At 36.0% G+C, this 13181-nt stretch overlaps 1 protein-coding gene across 1 annotated transcript in view; it reads right to left on the bottom strand.

The window, feature by feature from the left end:
- The window catches only part of RNF220 (ring finger protein 220), a 336566-nt gene that overhangs the window by 41796 nt on the left and 281589 nt on the right, over window positions 1–13181 (bottom strand). Inside the window, 2 exon segments of the mRNA XM_081322276.1 lie at window positions 4257–4343; window positions 4954–5050. Of these exon segments, the coding sequence (XP_081178402.1) occupies window positions 4257–4343; window positions 4954–5050 (184 nt within the window).

The raw sequence follows: 13181 nt of genomic DNA, 5'->3' as shown, positions 1-13181 counted from the left end.
CAATTTGGGCACTTTGCAAATGGCTCATATTTATGTTGGTTGCAGCATCTTGGGTTCACTTGATCTTGATTTGTAACCTCACCAACCAGTTTCTGACAAGCAAAGTCAATTGGGGAAGCTGGATTTGCTTAATGATTGCATGATTTGTTTAATGACCATGGTAAAAAATAGTCATAAAATCATGACTTGCTTTATGATTGCACCAAGTTACAATAGAAAGTTTGGTCCCAACTGTGGTCATAAGCTGAGTTGTTGTAAATGTTGTAAATTGTAAACCTTTAAACCCCACCCCCCAAGAATAATATAAGAGAACAGAGGGATTTTCCTTAAGATCAATTATGATTACTGAGTAGACTTGCTCACTTATATAGATTAAGATAACTGACGAAGTAGTTTCATACACTTTGATAGCAGTATCTCTATGCTTTATAAAAAGGAAACAAATGAAATGGAATGTTAAGTAAAATACTTGTAGTGTAACATATTCAAATCCAGGGGTTTCAAACTGCTGGCCCGTGGGCCGGATACGTCACATGGAAGCCAAGCTTACCCCAGCTCTGGCAGGGGAAAAAAAATTGTGATACATTGCAACACGTCATGTGACGTGGTGAGTTTGATACCCCTGTTCTAATCAATGCATATTGTTGCTTGGGTGAAGGGAGGCTACTCAGTGCAGGTAACACCTATGCACCAACATCTGAACTCATTTCATATTGGGAGCAATTTGAGGTACTATATTTGATCTAAGTAATTTGATATCACACATCTCTTCCCTCCCACTTTCTTATTATATTAATAAAAAAATTATGAAGTGCTACTTTGAAAAGTTCCACCGGCATGTTAAGCTTTAATAGTATGTAGTTTTTTTTAATGATTCCTGAAAGTGAAACTTTTACCTCAATGAAGTGAGAAGTTGATTATTTTTACTCTACAATGTTTTCTGTTTCTTAATGGCTGAGGTTTAGCACCACTGTTTTTAATGTTTATGTAGCCAATTTTATTGTTTTTAAATTATTGCATCACATATCTTGGGCTGTAGGGATGAAACATGCTATGACTGACAAAGCACCTCAACTCCATTAAAGACCAGCTGAAAATTATTAAACAGAAAACTGAATTTTACCTATATACTCTATTATAAATTTGTTAATGGTTTGTAGATCATAAACTGTGTAGGCTAGAGGCCCGGTTTAGCTTATACCTAAGTAGCTATACATCTGACTTGTTAGAAATTTATTTATTTATTTATTTTATTAAGCAAACTTACTGTGTAATCACTAGTGTTTAGCTCTTTCTACCAATGGGATACTAAATAAACTAAGATCTTTTATCCTTTTCAGACTGCAGTAAAAATATTCAAATGGCTGAAATCTGATTAGGTCTATGTATTCTTGCCTGAAATCTTGTAAGATTTTATGTAAAACTGACAGATTTTGCAAGTTTCACACATTTTTAATGTTTTAAAACATTCTGAAGGCTCAGCATGAGCTATTTGGAGAGTTGTGGTATTCTATTTAATATAACATAAAAACCAGGATTACTTGCTACTGTTCTCCACCCAGAGACATTGAAAGTTTGGACAGCATACAAGTTTAAAACATCATCATCTTCATCATCATCTGAGAACCAAGCTAGGTATTGCAATTTAAAAATACTGCTAAATTAATATGGAATATCTGGTTTAGTTGTTCCTAGTGACAGGAGAATGCCAAGTGAGAGCAACTGATAGCATGCATCAACATAGACACTGCCAATAATAAGACTATGTTAAAGAATTTTTTGACATACTACATCTGAACTGGACCATCAACTGTGTACATAGCATAACATTTCTTTTATTAAAGAATTTTTGTTTGCCATTCTTTCTTGATATAATATAGTAGACTATTGTTTCATGTTTTGGGGATGGAGACTGTAAATTATTTTGAAATCCAAGGGCTTAAAATATGCCTAAATAAATATATAGATGGCAAAGGCAAGAAGCATTTTTGAACAAAAAAAACCCCCAGCATTTATATTTCTCAAACTAATTTAGAAGTAAATAAATTTGCATTACTGCACTCTTTCTTCACTAACTGCCAATTAGAAGTCTTAGCCAGATTGGAAAGTATTTATTTCTATAGAAATAGCATTTGCTTTCATCTTAGAAAAAATATACATTCAAATCTTATGATTTTAAAGTATGGAACAGAAAACAAAGGAAGATCTGCATAGGTTTTTGATATTGTGAAAACTAAATCTCTACTTTTTTCACGCTAATCTAAATAAAATTAAGAGTATTTAAATTCTGAGCATTCAATGGGACAAATCCTTGAACAGTTCATTTGTCTTATTGGTCTGGTTTTCATTTAGTGCTAAGCCACTTTGTTTTTGATTTAATGTAAAATGCAAATCTATCCTAAGGATTGTTTAAAAAAGCAAACTGCAGTTAAAATCCATTTATAAACCTGGCTTGTTTTAACAGTTAACCCAGACTTATAGTTTGTTCCTGAATTGACTTTTGTCCTTTCACTCAAAATACAGGTAATAGAAAAAAAATACGGTGAAACTAACTAGGAATAACCATAAAGTTGTAAGCAAGGCAAATCCTGACTTGGTGTTATCTACAAATACAACTGTAAAATGTAACAATCAAAATGCAGCATTCCAGCTTTTTCCATGATGCTCCCAGGCCTTTTCCTTTGCTCATTCACATACAAAATATTTATGCCACTTTGTTCTATTTATTCAAACATTATGCAGTTCTTGAGGGTGAAGGCGTGTTCTCCGAGCTTGTGAGCTGGTTTCCAAACGTTTCGTTACCAGGCTAGGTAACATCTTCAGCAGAGTTTAGGAATTAATTTGTTGCTGGACACCTACATTTTAGACTCCTAATTTCATGGCTGTAATAAACTGGCAAAGTATATTTTTTTAATCCCATTTATATCCCGCCCTTCTCCGAAGACTCAGGGCGGCTTACAATCTAAAGCACAATGTGCTTAGCAATAGCCTTCATTCTATGTATATACCTGCTTATTAAGCGGCATTATTACAAAGTCAGCTTATTGCCCCCAACAATCTGGGTCCTCATTTTACCTACCTCGGAAGGATGGAAGGCTGAGTCAACCTTGAGCCTGGTGGGATGCGAACCTGCACTAATTGCAGGCAGCTGGTGTTACTTAAGGAGGCATTAGCCCACTGCTCCACCAAGGCTTACAGATAGTCCTTGACTTATGACAGCAACTGAGACTGACATTTCTACCACTAAGTGATGTAGTTGTAAAGTGGAATGCACTGCTTAGCCACAGCAATCCCCATAGTCATAATTGTCATCATTAATTGAATCCTGTAGTTTTTAGGCATGGTAACATCCTGCCAGTTTCCCAGAAAGTCAGTGGGGAAGCTGGCAGGAAGTTACAAGTCCCAGGGTGGCCGGGAGTGAATGATTTCTGCTGGGTGAGGTAATGAGCAATGAAGCGTGCAAGAGGCACAAGTTGAGGAGTTTGAGAGGGGTTTATGTGCAGGTCTGGTACACAGGGGTACCTGAGGCATGGGGTGGATTGAGAAGGATGTGAAGGGAGGTGCTTTGATATTTGGGGAGGATTCATGGGAGTGCACAAGGGTGTGGTGTAGGGTTGAGGAAAGTGTGTAAGAAGTGTGTTGTGGGTTGGGGAGGAAGACATGGGAGATGTGGTGAGTGAAAGTGAGGATGTGCACCATGAACATAGAATGGTTCAGGGAGGGTGCGTGAGTGACTTACCTCAATGCCTTGCAACCTTCTCTGCTAGTTTCCCCACTGACGTTCTGGGGAAGCTGGCAGGGAAGATTGCAAATAGAGATCATATGACTGCAGGACTCTGCAACCAGTTGTAAGTGCAAAACTGGCTATAACCACTATTCATTCAGCACCGCTGTAAATTCAAATGGTTGCTGAAAGAAAAACTTGTAGGTCAAGGACTAACTGTATACCAATCTATTGAGCTTTCTAATGGAAAAATGTAGAAGTTTTACTCAGAACTGAATGTCCCAAATAACAGAACACCAAGGAAAATTTTCTCAGTCAAGTGATATGCTTACATGCACCAAGATAGTCAAATTTGCCATTTACCGTAACTACCTGTTTGTTTAGTATGTGCCTGTATTCTCTTTGTCTTGGTTTTGGATTGTATTAAGAACTAAGAAAGTATTGGCTTTGAATGCATTCTCACCAATTCCCAGCACAACAAAGCAAATTCTTCTACGATGTAACACTGCATTTCAAAAGAAAGCCTACTTACTTTAGGACTGCACCTCGGAGTGCCTCTCTCTCTTTGGCTTCACCTGGTTCTTCCCCAGTGCATGGAATGATATCTGCTTCAGTGTACCTAAGAATGTAGCGTTAAGGAGAATGCAGCCTGATACTAATTTTACCATTTGTGGACTTCTCTTCAATGTTTATTTTAGGTCAAGTACCCTTTGTAACATGAGATGTGCAATTACAATTCACATATTTATTAAGTCTCCGATAAGATTTAATATCCCACCCTTCCCCCCAAAGTACATAATATTCCCTCTTGCAATATTTCTCCACAATAGCATATCTGTGAAATAAACTGTACTGAGCGAAGGACTGTGACTGCTTGAAGTCCCCACAGTGAATTATCAAGGCGATGGGTGGACTTGATTCTTGGGGGGAAGGGGAGGGTGTCTCTCTGTTCTTTACCTAACTACCAATTATACCGCATTTGAACCAATGTAATTATGAGGTATCAAAAGTAGTGTATTTGAGAATAGCATCTTTTTTCAAAAGGAGCAGCATGTGAATGCCACTGGTGTTACCAGGGAATTACTGGAAAATAAGGTTAATCAGTATGTAAAAATTTTTGTTTCTGAACTCTTCTCTAACAGAGCTATAATCTTGGAACTTCTAGAAAGCGAGGTACTGGCAAAGACAAAGCCACCTGCTAGGAGTTTAGCATCTCTAGAAAATGATACTGTGGTTTTCCATATTCCAATGTGTCATCACCATCCACATCAAGGTCAGCATCACTGTCTGGATTCTCTTTGCCACTGCACATGACAAACCCGGATCCTAGAGAACAAGAAAATGTGTAGAGAACATCATTGAAGGATATAACTAACAAAGAAATACAAAGTAATCATCTGGGAAGGAAAGAAGGAAGCACAATTTTTAGTCTGGGTAAAGACTATTGTGGACAAAGACAGCAATCTCATTTATACAGGTTTGTAGTAAGTATTTCCCTCCAGGCTTACTGTAGTTATGGACGCATATTTCTTGGTTTTTCTATGTGTAATATAATGGCAAAAATTCTTTAGAATTTTTTTTTAAAAAGATTATTTTACATTTTGACTTATAAAAAGGAATTTAGAGAGGATTTCATTGTTCTTTTGATATTCAGATTAATTATTTTGGAGGGGCAGCAGGGCTCTGTGAGGGATGACAATTGTCAGAAATAAACTGAACTGCGAACTTCAGTGCATAACAGCAGAAAAAGTATATTCAAGCCAAAAGCAAGCAGTTTATGATTTATGAGAACTATTGTGGCAAGCAAGAGAAAATAAATGTATAGAACTTCCAGTTAAAATGGATGGAGTGAAAAACATTGTCCTATGCAAAAGAAATCCTAGTATTCTAATGTTGATATACAGAAAGTAAAATAATAATAATAATACATGCATGATGGACTGCTATGTAAAACTGAATGTTAACTTTTCTTCATAAATTGTATTTATTTGTATCCTGCCTTAATCTGAACTGCTTGTCACTTGTCCCATCTCATCACCAAATTAGATGATATATTTTATTAAATCCAGAGTAAAAGGAGCATAGTATGCAGGATATAGTATACATGGATAAAATAAATTTATTGTCAAAGTATATGGTAAATGACAATATAATATGGGGAATCCCAATCACAAATTCAGGAACAAATTTTAAAAAAATATCTATCCAGCAAAATTTGTTCTGCCTTCTAGATGTGATGATAAGACACGCATACATGAGATGCATTCACCACCAAACCAATGAGATTCCCCCCAGTGAACCAAATTGTTTACACATATTGAACATATCTCACGAGATTGTACAGCTGACATGCCCGTCTTGTACAACTTAGGTACTGTTTTACATTAGCCAGTTTGGAAGCCAAATTTTATTTGTCCTGTACAGCTACAAGTTGTACAAAAGTATTTTCAAAAAGAAACATGTTTGTTTTCTGTTTCCGGAAACAGGCATGCTCTACAATATTGTACAAAGTAGCCTTAATTTAATGTATAGTCACCATCAAACAGAATGTACATATTCTGAATTTTTTTTTTAATCCCATTTATATCCCGCCCTTCTCCGAAGACTCAGGGCGGCTTACAATTTTTAAGCACAAACCAATTGCTCGCCTGGCAAATCTTTCTGTAAATTTTTTCATTTTAAATTCTTCATACTATGCCATCTTAGGTAACCACTCTCCAAATAGAAATAATGAGAGCACACAGCATAAATGCAGGACAAAACCTTCCAAAACTAATATGGCCAAGCAGCAGCTTAAGCAAACTCAAAGCTAAAACAGAAAACAAGATAATTTCCATTGTATTATTATTGAATTATATTATTGAAGTTTTAACTTCAAATGACCGTTCAGGGTGCCTAAGAATAAGGATAGGAATAATAATTTTAATTTAATTTTAATTTTTGTTGTTTTATTTAAAGGTTTGGTTGCAAACTGCCATGAGTTCTTGGAACTGTAGGGGCACAGAAACATAATGTAAACATAAATATGCTGCATTCTAGCTATTAAAACCCATGTCATTTACACAAGAAAAACATGTTTACTACTTTATGTTTCCAGTTTACAAGGTTCTACCTGTATACAACTCATCCTTACTAATAAAACCAATCCAATGAACTAAAGAACCTGATTCTCTGTCCTCTTTAATCCAAAATGCCTCTTTCAAGGTCCAAGAAAACAAGTATGAGTACTCAGGCCCGATTCTGGGCCTATTAAACCAAGAAAAACAAAGTGACCATTGCTTCTGATCCCCATTGTTCTTGTAGTCAATTGCTCGACAAGCAATTCCAGCACCAGTATTGAGTGGCACTTCTATAAACCCTGTGACAGTTTGGGAGACAAACTCTCCCTCATCAGTCAGAATGTACAAATCAGGATCACTTACTCTGAGAGTACAGCTGCCTTCCAGCACTGTGCTCACAGCTCTGCTCAGTCTGATTTTGAAGCAGCTAACCCTGGCACCAAAAAAATGAGTTAATACCAAATATTTTTAGGAGTTCAAAACAATAACTATTTCTGCTGATATATAAATGCAGGTACCGGTACTTTACAAAAAGTATGGAGGCCTATTTATTTTTATTTTATTTATGAAATTTCTACGCCACCCATCTCCCCTACAAAGTGACTCTATTGCACACAACTTAAGGGACAATTTCTCTAAAAGCCCATTAAAACGATTCTTTCCTCATTTATAAATATTTATTTTTTGCTGGTATCTCCTTGCACGTCTATGATGTATGAGTGGGCAAGCTACAAAGTATGACTCAAGTGTTACTAAAGCTTGGGAATAGCGAATAGGAGACACTGACCTACTCTCTGTTATAAAGGCTACTCAAGAATTAGAGAATGGCCATGAGATTTATAAGCTAAAAGAGAGGGGAATCAATAGTTTATGATATCTGTTACTATTAATATGCTGGGTTAAAAATATATTAATCATTAACAAAGATAATTAGAGCAGTCAGCCTCTTACAGCAATCTTTTTCCCCCTTCCTTTTTCTAAAAAAGGGACGTTTTTTTAAACTACTGTTACTGTTTACAATTTAAGATGTTAGTTTTTTTCATTTACTTTAGCCAGCATGAATCTAATTGCAAGATATGGTAAAAAGCCTCATATAATGTCCCAGGAAGTAATCTCCACCATATTTGTGCAACTTTCCCCCTTAAATGAGTTGCATATTTACCGGTAGTAAAAGCTTCATTTAAAAGGTATATTCTCCACCCAAAGCTCTCACAAAATCCTGTACTTTTTATTGGAACAGTACCTGTATCTGTACTATATTCATAAGCAGATGGTAGCAGGAAATAAAAGAAATAATGCATCTTGCATAGTTAGGCTTACAGAACAAATGGCATATGGATTAGACTTCATTTTGGAGAGCAAACAACACAAATAATGCCAATGAAAAATCAAGTTCTTTTGCAATCAGTCACAAGACAAAAGACAGAAAGGTGAAGATACCAATTGTATCCTTAGTTGGGTTATTTGTGCCAGCAACTCATAATCTAATTTTAAAACTGAATAAAATTAAAGCACCTAATTATTTTCTTAGCTAAAACATTTATAAACCAAAGTGACAAATCTCCTATTTGTCCAACTGACAACAGCAAAAAAACAACAAAAAAACAGCTGCTGGTTAATATGTCCTATATGTAGCATGTATTAGCTTCAGACAGCAACCATCTGGATTGTTAGGGGTCAACTATTCACCCTCCAGGTATTCCAGAACTGCGCAACCTGATTTTATACTGAATTTGGTGCTAATATCTACCTGTGTTTAAGTAGTTATCATTTGTGGATATTGTTGCTAATTGCCACTTAAAGGTAACTTTTTTAAGAAGGCAAACCAACCGTTATAAATTGCAAAAATCTGTAAGTAAAGTATAAGGTCAAGCCTGCCACAAAAATTAACCAATGCTGACTGAAGTTTATATTTCCGACTATCACTCTCACAGGCAGCATAAGGGATATTAAGCAGTTCTTTCCTTATCAATAACTCTATCCGGTTTTACTTTTTAACTGGATAGCTTGAAAAATTTCAACTATCAAAAATAAAACGAGACTTTACCATTTAGGTAGAGTTTATACAATTTGTATAAACTCAGTATCTTTATTATGATGATCTTTGACTAGCCTTTACAGTAGAAAAAAAGAATCATCATCTGGGGAAAAAAAAACACTAAGACCATAACATAAAAAATATAGCTAATTACGATATGCCCAGTTACATAACTTGATAAAGATATGTGCCCACCTGATATGTGAATATAGTCAGAATACTTTAAAAAGTAGTCAATATAAAATTTATCAGTGTGACCTGAACTGTAGAGATGACTGGGGAGAACCTATGTCCTGCAACATCATAAAAAGTATTCGGTATGAGGACAATGAGCAAGAGTTTCTACCTGTTTGATAGGAAGAGCAAAGTCTGTGTAAATAAGGAATCCCATCAAATCTTCCTGTCAGAGTGTTGAACGGAGGTTACTAAAGCGGGTTCTGGAGAAGGCCCATCAGCATTTATTTAAAGTTAGATTGTAGATACCTCACAGGTAGTGGGGCTTGCAGATATCTAACACTTGGTGACAGAATTCAGGAGCATGGTGATATTATTTTGGTAATCAATACCCCTAATTCTTTCTTTTACTATTGATATGGCTTTCTCCACCTTCACTGGCTTAAATTTTCAGGAGAGAAACCAAATCTGCCAAGTCCTTCTATATAGGTACAGTACCAAAAAGATTGGTGGTTGTCTGATAATAGCAGAGCATTGAGCCTGTAAGGCCAAATAAGATTCTGAGCCCTGAAATTAAAAACTTGGTCCAGGTCTGGATCTCAATACTTGGCATGTTTGCTTCATGCCTGAAGACTGCATTAAAGAGTGCATTTTGGGGTAGTCCTAAGGAAATTTGATTTAATGACTTCGTTAGGTTTGTATGTGGGTATTTTCTTCATCCAAATTGTCAACCTTCTAGTTCCTGTGAGAAAGATATTTTCCTCTCTTATTCTAAGAAAAATAATTAAAAAAATGAATAAAATTGCTCTAGTGCTGTTGGGACTCACATCCATTTATTGGGCCCAATACCTGGCGACAATTTCTGTGAGATTTCAGTTGTTGAAGAAACAAGCTAGAACAAGAACATGTGGTAATATGGATGCAGTTTAGGGGGAAAAGCAAAGGGAAAATAATTTGTGATCAGGTTTGAAGTAAATTACATGTTACGTATAAATGATCAGGTAAGCAAGAGTTACATTAGTCACACTGATGGCAGCACTAAAAATCAACAACCAGAGAGAGACAGGAAAAGTCACTTTTTCCTAGCAACTGCTAGACTGGATCTAAACATTTAAAAGAAAAGGTAGATAAATCCTCAATACTGGATAGTTCCTCTAAGCTAAATCTCAGAGCTTTGGTAACAGGAAGACATAAGGCTCCTTTGTGCTTCCATCCCACTTTGGTGCATCTGAAAAGAGAATCCCATATCCAAAATGCAATGGCAATTTTTCCAGTCCTGTCCCAATCTAATATTTATCCACAGACACTCAAACATTTTTGTGCTTTTTCTGGAGAAGACTATCATCATAAAGGAATTTTGCAAGCAAAAGCTACTGGTGTAATTTCCATGGTGTCGTCTCAGTCTTCCCATGAGAAAAAAAATGGGGGGAGGGGAAAGGAAAGATGGAATTAGAGTAATCTTGAATTACTAAAGAGGGTCACATCACTGGATCAATAAGCATCACTGACAGAGATCAGGTTGCACTGCAATTCTTTCAATAATAGAGAGGATAGAAAAGCTGAGAGGAGGATTTTTCTAAAGCAGCAGAGCATGAAACAGAAACTTGGTAAGCAATCCAAAGCAGTGTCTTGGTTTACAGACCCCCAACGGTAGCACTAGGCTTTGCTCGTAGGCTCTGCTCACGAAACAATGCATTCAAACTTGCTTGAAAGACTATGGGTCCATTTCATAAAACAAGCTTTTATACTCACTGTAAACTAAATGTCATCAAAGTCACGAAGATGAAAGGAAAGTAGTAATTAATCAACTAATTAAGCAACTGACTGGAGTAATACTTTCTGTTTTTGAGTCAGCAGCAGGTATCACTGATTTTGTTACCTGTTATGCTAGAATAATAAAAAAAAAAGAACTCACTTTCCAAGAAGTGGCAGTGAGTTGAGATAAACTCTGCAGTACAAGTAAAGGAAACAAGTGACTAAATACATGAAGCCAGAAAATAGGGGCAGCTCACTGTCTTGCCAGTTTCAAACTGAAATTAGTTACAGATGCAGTCACGGTGTCTTGTGTAAACGCTATCGATTGGAAAGCTGACAGTCTTAGGAGTTTCAATGCTAAGACAATCAATTTGGCAACAGTGTCACCTGCCACTTTGCTGAATAGTTGACAATGCAATTATCCAGTGTGGAGGCAAGGAGTTGGCGTGTGTCAAATGCAATTAATCACCTTCTGGGCACTATTCAATAATGCATTTCACCGCCTGGTGCAAGAGACGACATGCGAAGACAAGTAGCAGTTTCAAGTCATTGAGGAACCACATTTCTTTCTTTTTGGGGAAACAGAATATAAAAAAAGGAAAAAAAAAAGAATACTGTCCGAGCATAACAACTGCATTTTAAAATGTTATTAAAATAGTCTCAATCAATATTTTTGCAGATGTGGTTGAAATGCAACTTCAAAACCCAGGAGAGAGGCTGTGTTCAGGGCAGATGGTTGGGGGGAAAATAACCGAATTAGAATCTGCAACCTTCATACTGAAAATAGGAGTTTGTGCATACACAATTATCGTTAAGAATGCCGCAAATGCCAAATGTAGTTAAACATCTCTTACCAGTTTAGCAACAAATAAAATATAGATTTAAAACGGATTATCTCAATTTCCAGCATGGAACAGCTTAAAAGCCTTTCCTCTGTCTCTCTTTTTTTTCTGTTAGAATAACAGAGTTGGAAGAGATCACAGAGGTCATCTAGCTCAACCTCCTGTTCTGATTTTCACTACTATCTGAATTTGATAACAGATGAATTATGATTATGAAAGTGTCTGTGTATCTGAGGTTGGCAACAATATCCCAATCTCAGCTTTTAGTGCTACCTAGCACAGTGAAGAAAGTTTTTGAAGTGGAAAAGGAGTAAGTATGTATGTATGATTACCCAAGAACAGAACAATCTCAATCCATTCTTCTGTAAACAGTGACATTTAAAAACAAAACAAAACGATTTTCTGTATAGAGCAAAATTAAAATATCAGGGAAAAAGGTAAGATAAGACTTTCCCCCCTTGACTTTGTACATGCAGGGAACCATTGATGTGGAAAACCACTGAACTGGTAAGGGCATAAATGGTACATTCTTTGCCTGGCTCCGGATATTTGCTATGAGGGTGAGGTGCAGTTTCTGTCTAAATTTTCAATGTAAATCAAGATATTTTATTGGAATGCTGACTTAGCGTGAAATTAACTTTAATTAAAAAACAAAACATATCTTTTTATGGATCTACAGAATCTGCATTAAGTTTGAAACCTAGTCTGCCCGAAGACTGTGCTGTTTATATAAAGGTTGACTATAAGACATTTTATTCATTTCGTGAAGGCACTTTTCTCACTTTTTGTACTTGGACACAGAAGAGTCATAAACACACAGTGAACCCCAAAAACATTTGCCAAGAAAGGCAACATAAGGCATCATTCTACAATTTTGAAGAGTCGCACCACTATACTCAATGGAAAACAACTGTTCTCTTCCTAAAAGCAAAATGTTTTCAAGGAAAAAACCAAGAAAGTCCAGTTGCCTTTTGAAAAGCACCTTTGGGACAACCATGACTTGGATAATTGAGAATCTCCACAGACATTTGTTCTCTTCCTAGCTGATAGAATAACAGGTCTGCATTACAATTTAATATGAACATTTAAGAGCATGCCCAGGCTTGCTTTCCTTATGAGATCTTATCATATAATGCATGAGTCAATAGCCTTTTCAGTTCTACGAAAGTAAGTAAATTGTCATTGGATTTTGCTTTGGGCAAGACTGACATTTGGAAGATGATACCTGTAAAAGCCAACATCCTACAAGAAGTGGTGATCTCACAGAATTTTGGTCATTTTCAAGATTACTTTTGGGGGATTCAGGCACAGAGGACATTATATTATCAATGAACAGTGTATTCTATAGATCTTTGAATATAATATTTATATTTATACCCATAAATATATATTGCTTATTTTATGATTTTTAGGGTTAGGCTTCCAAGTTATCGAAGAGCAGAATTGTAAGTAAATGCTATTGGTCTTAAAATTGTTCCTCAGGCAAGGTAAAATTTAGTTATATTTATATCTCCATCTCCTGGATTATTTATTCTGCTTGCTGTGCAATTAAGGAATTATCATCTTGATTTCTTCCAAAATGTGTTTTA

The sequence above is a fragment of the Vipera berus genome (genome assembly GCF_964194415.1).
Source record: "Vipera berus genome assembly, chromosome: 3".
NCBI classification, from domain to species: domain Eukaryota; kingdom Metazoa; phylum Chordata; class Lepidosauria; order Squamata; family Viperidae; genus Vipera; species Vipera berus.
Note: the sequence above shows the minus strand (reverse complement) of the source record. Positions and strands in the feature narration are given on the sequence as shown.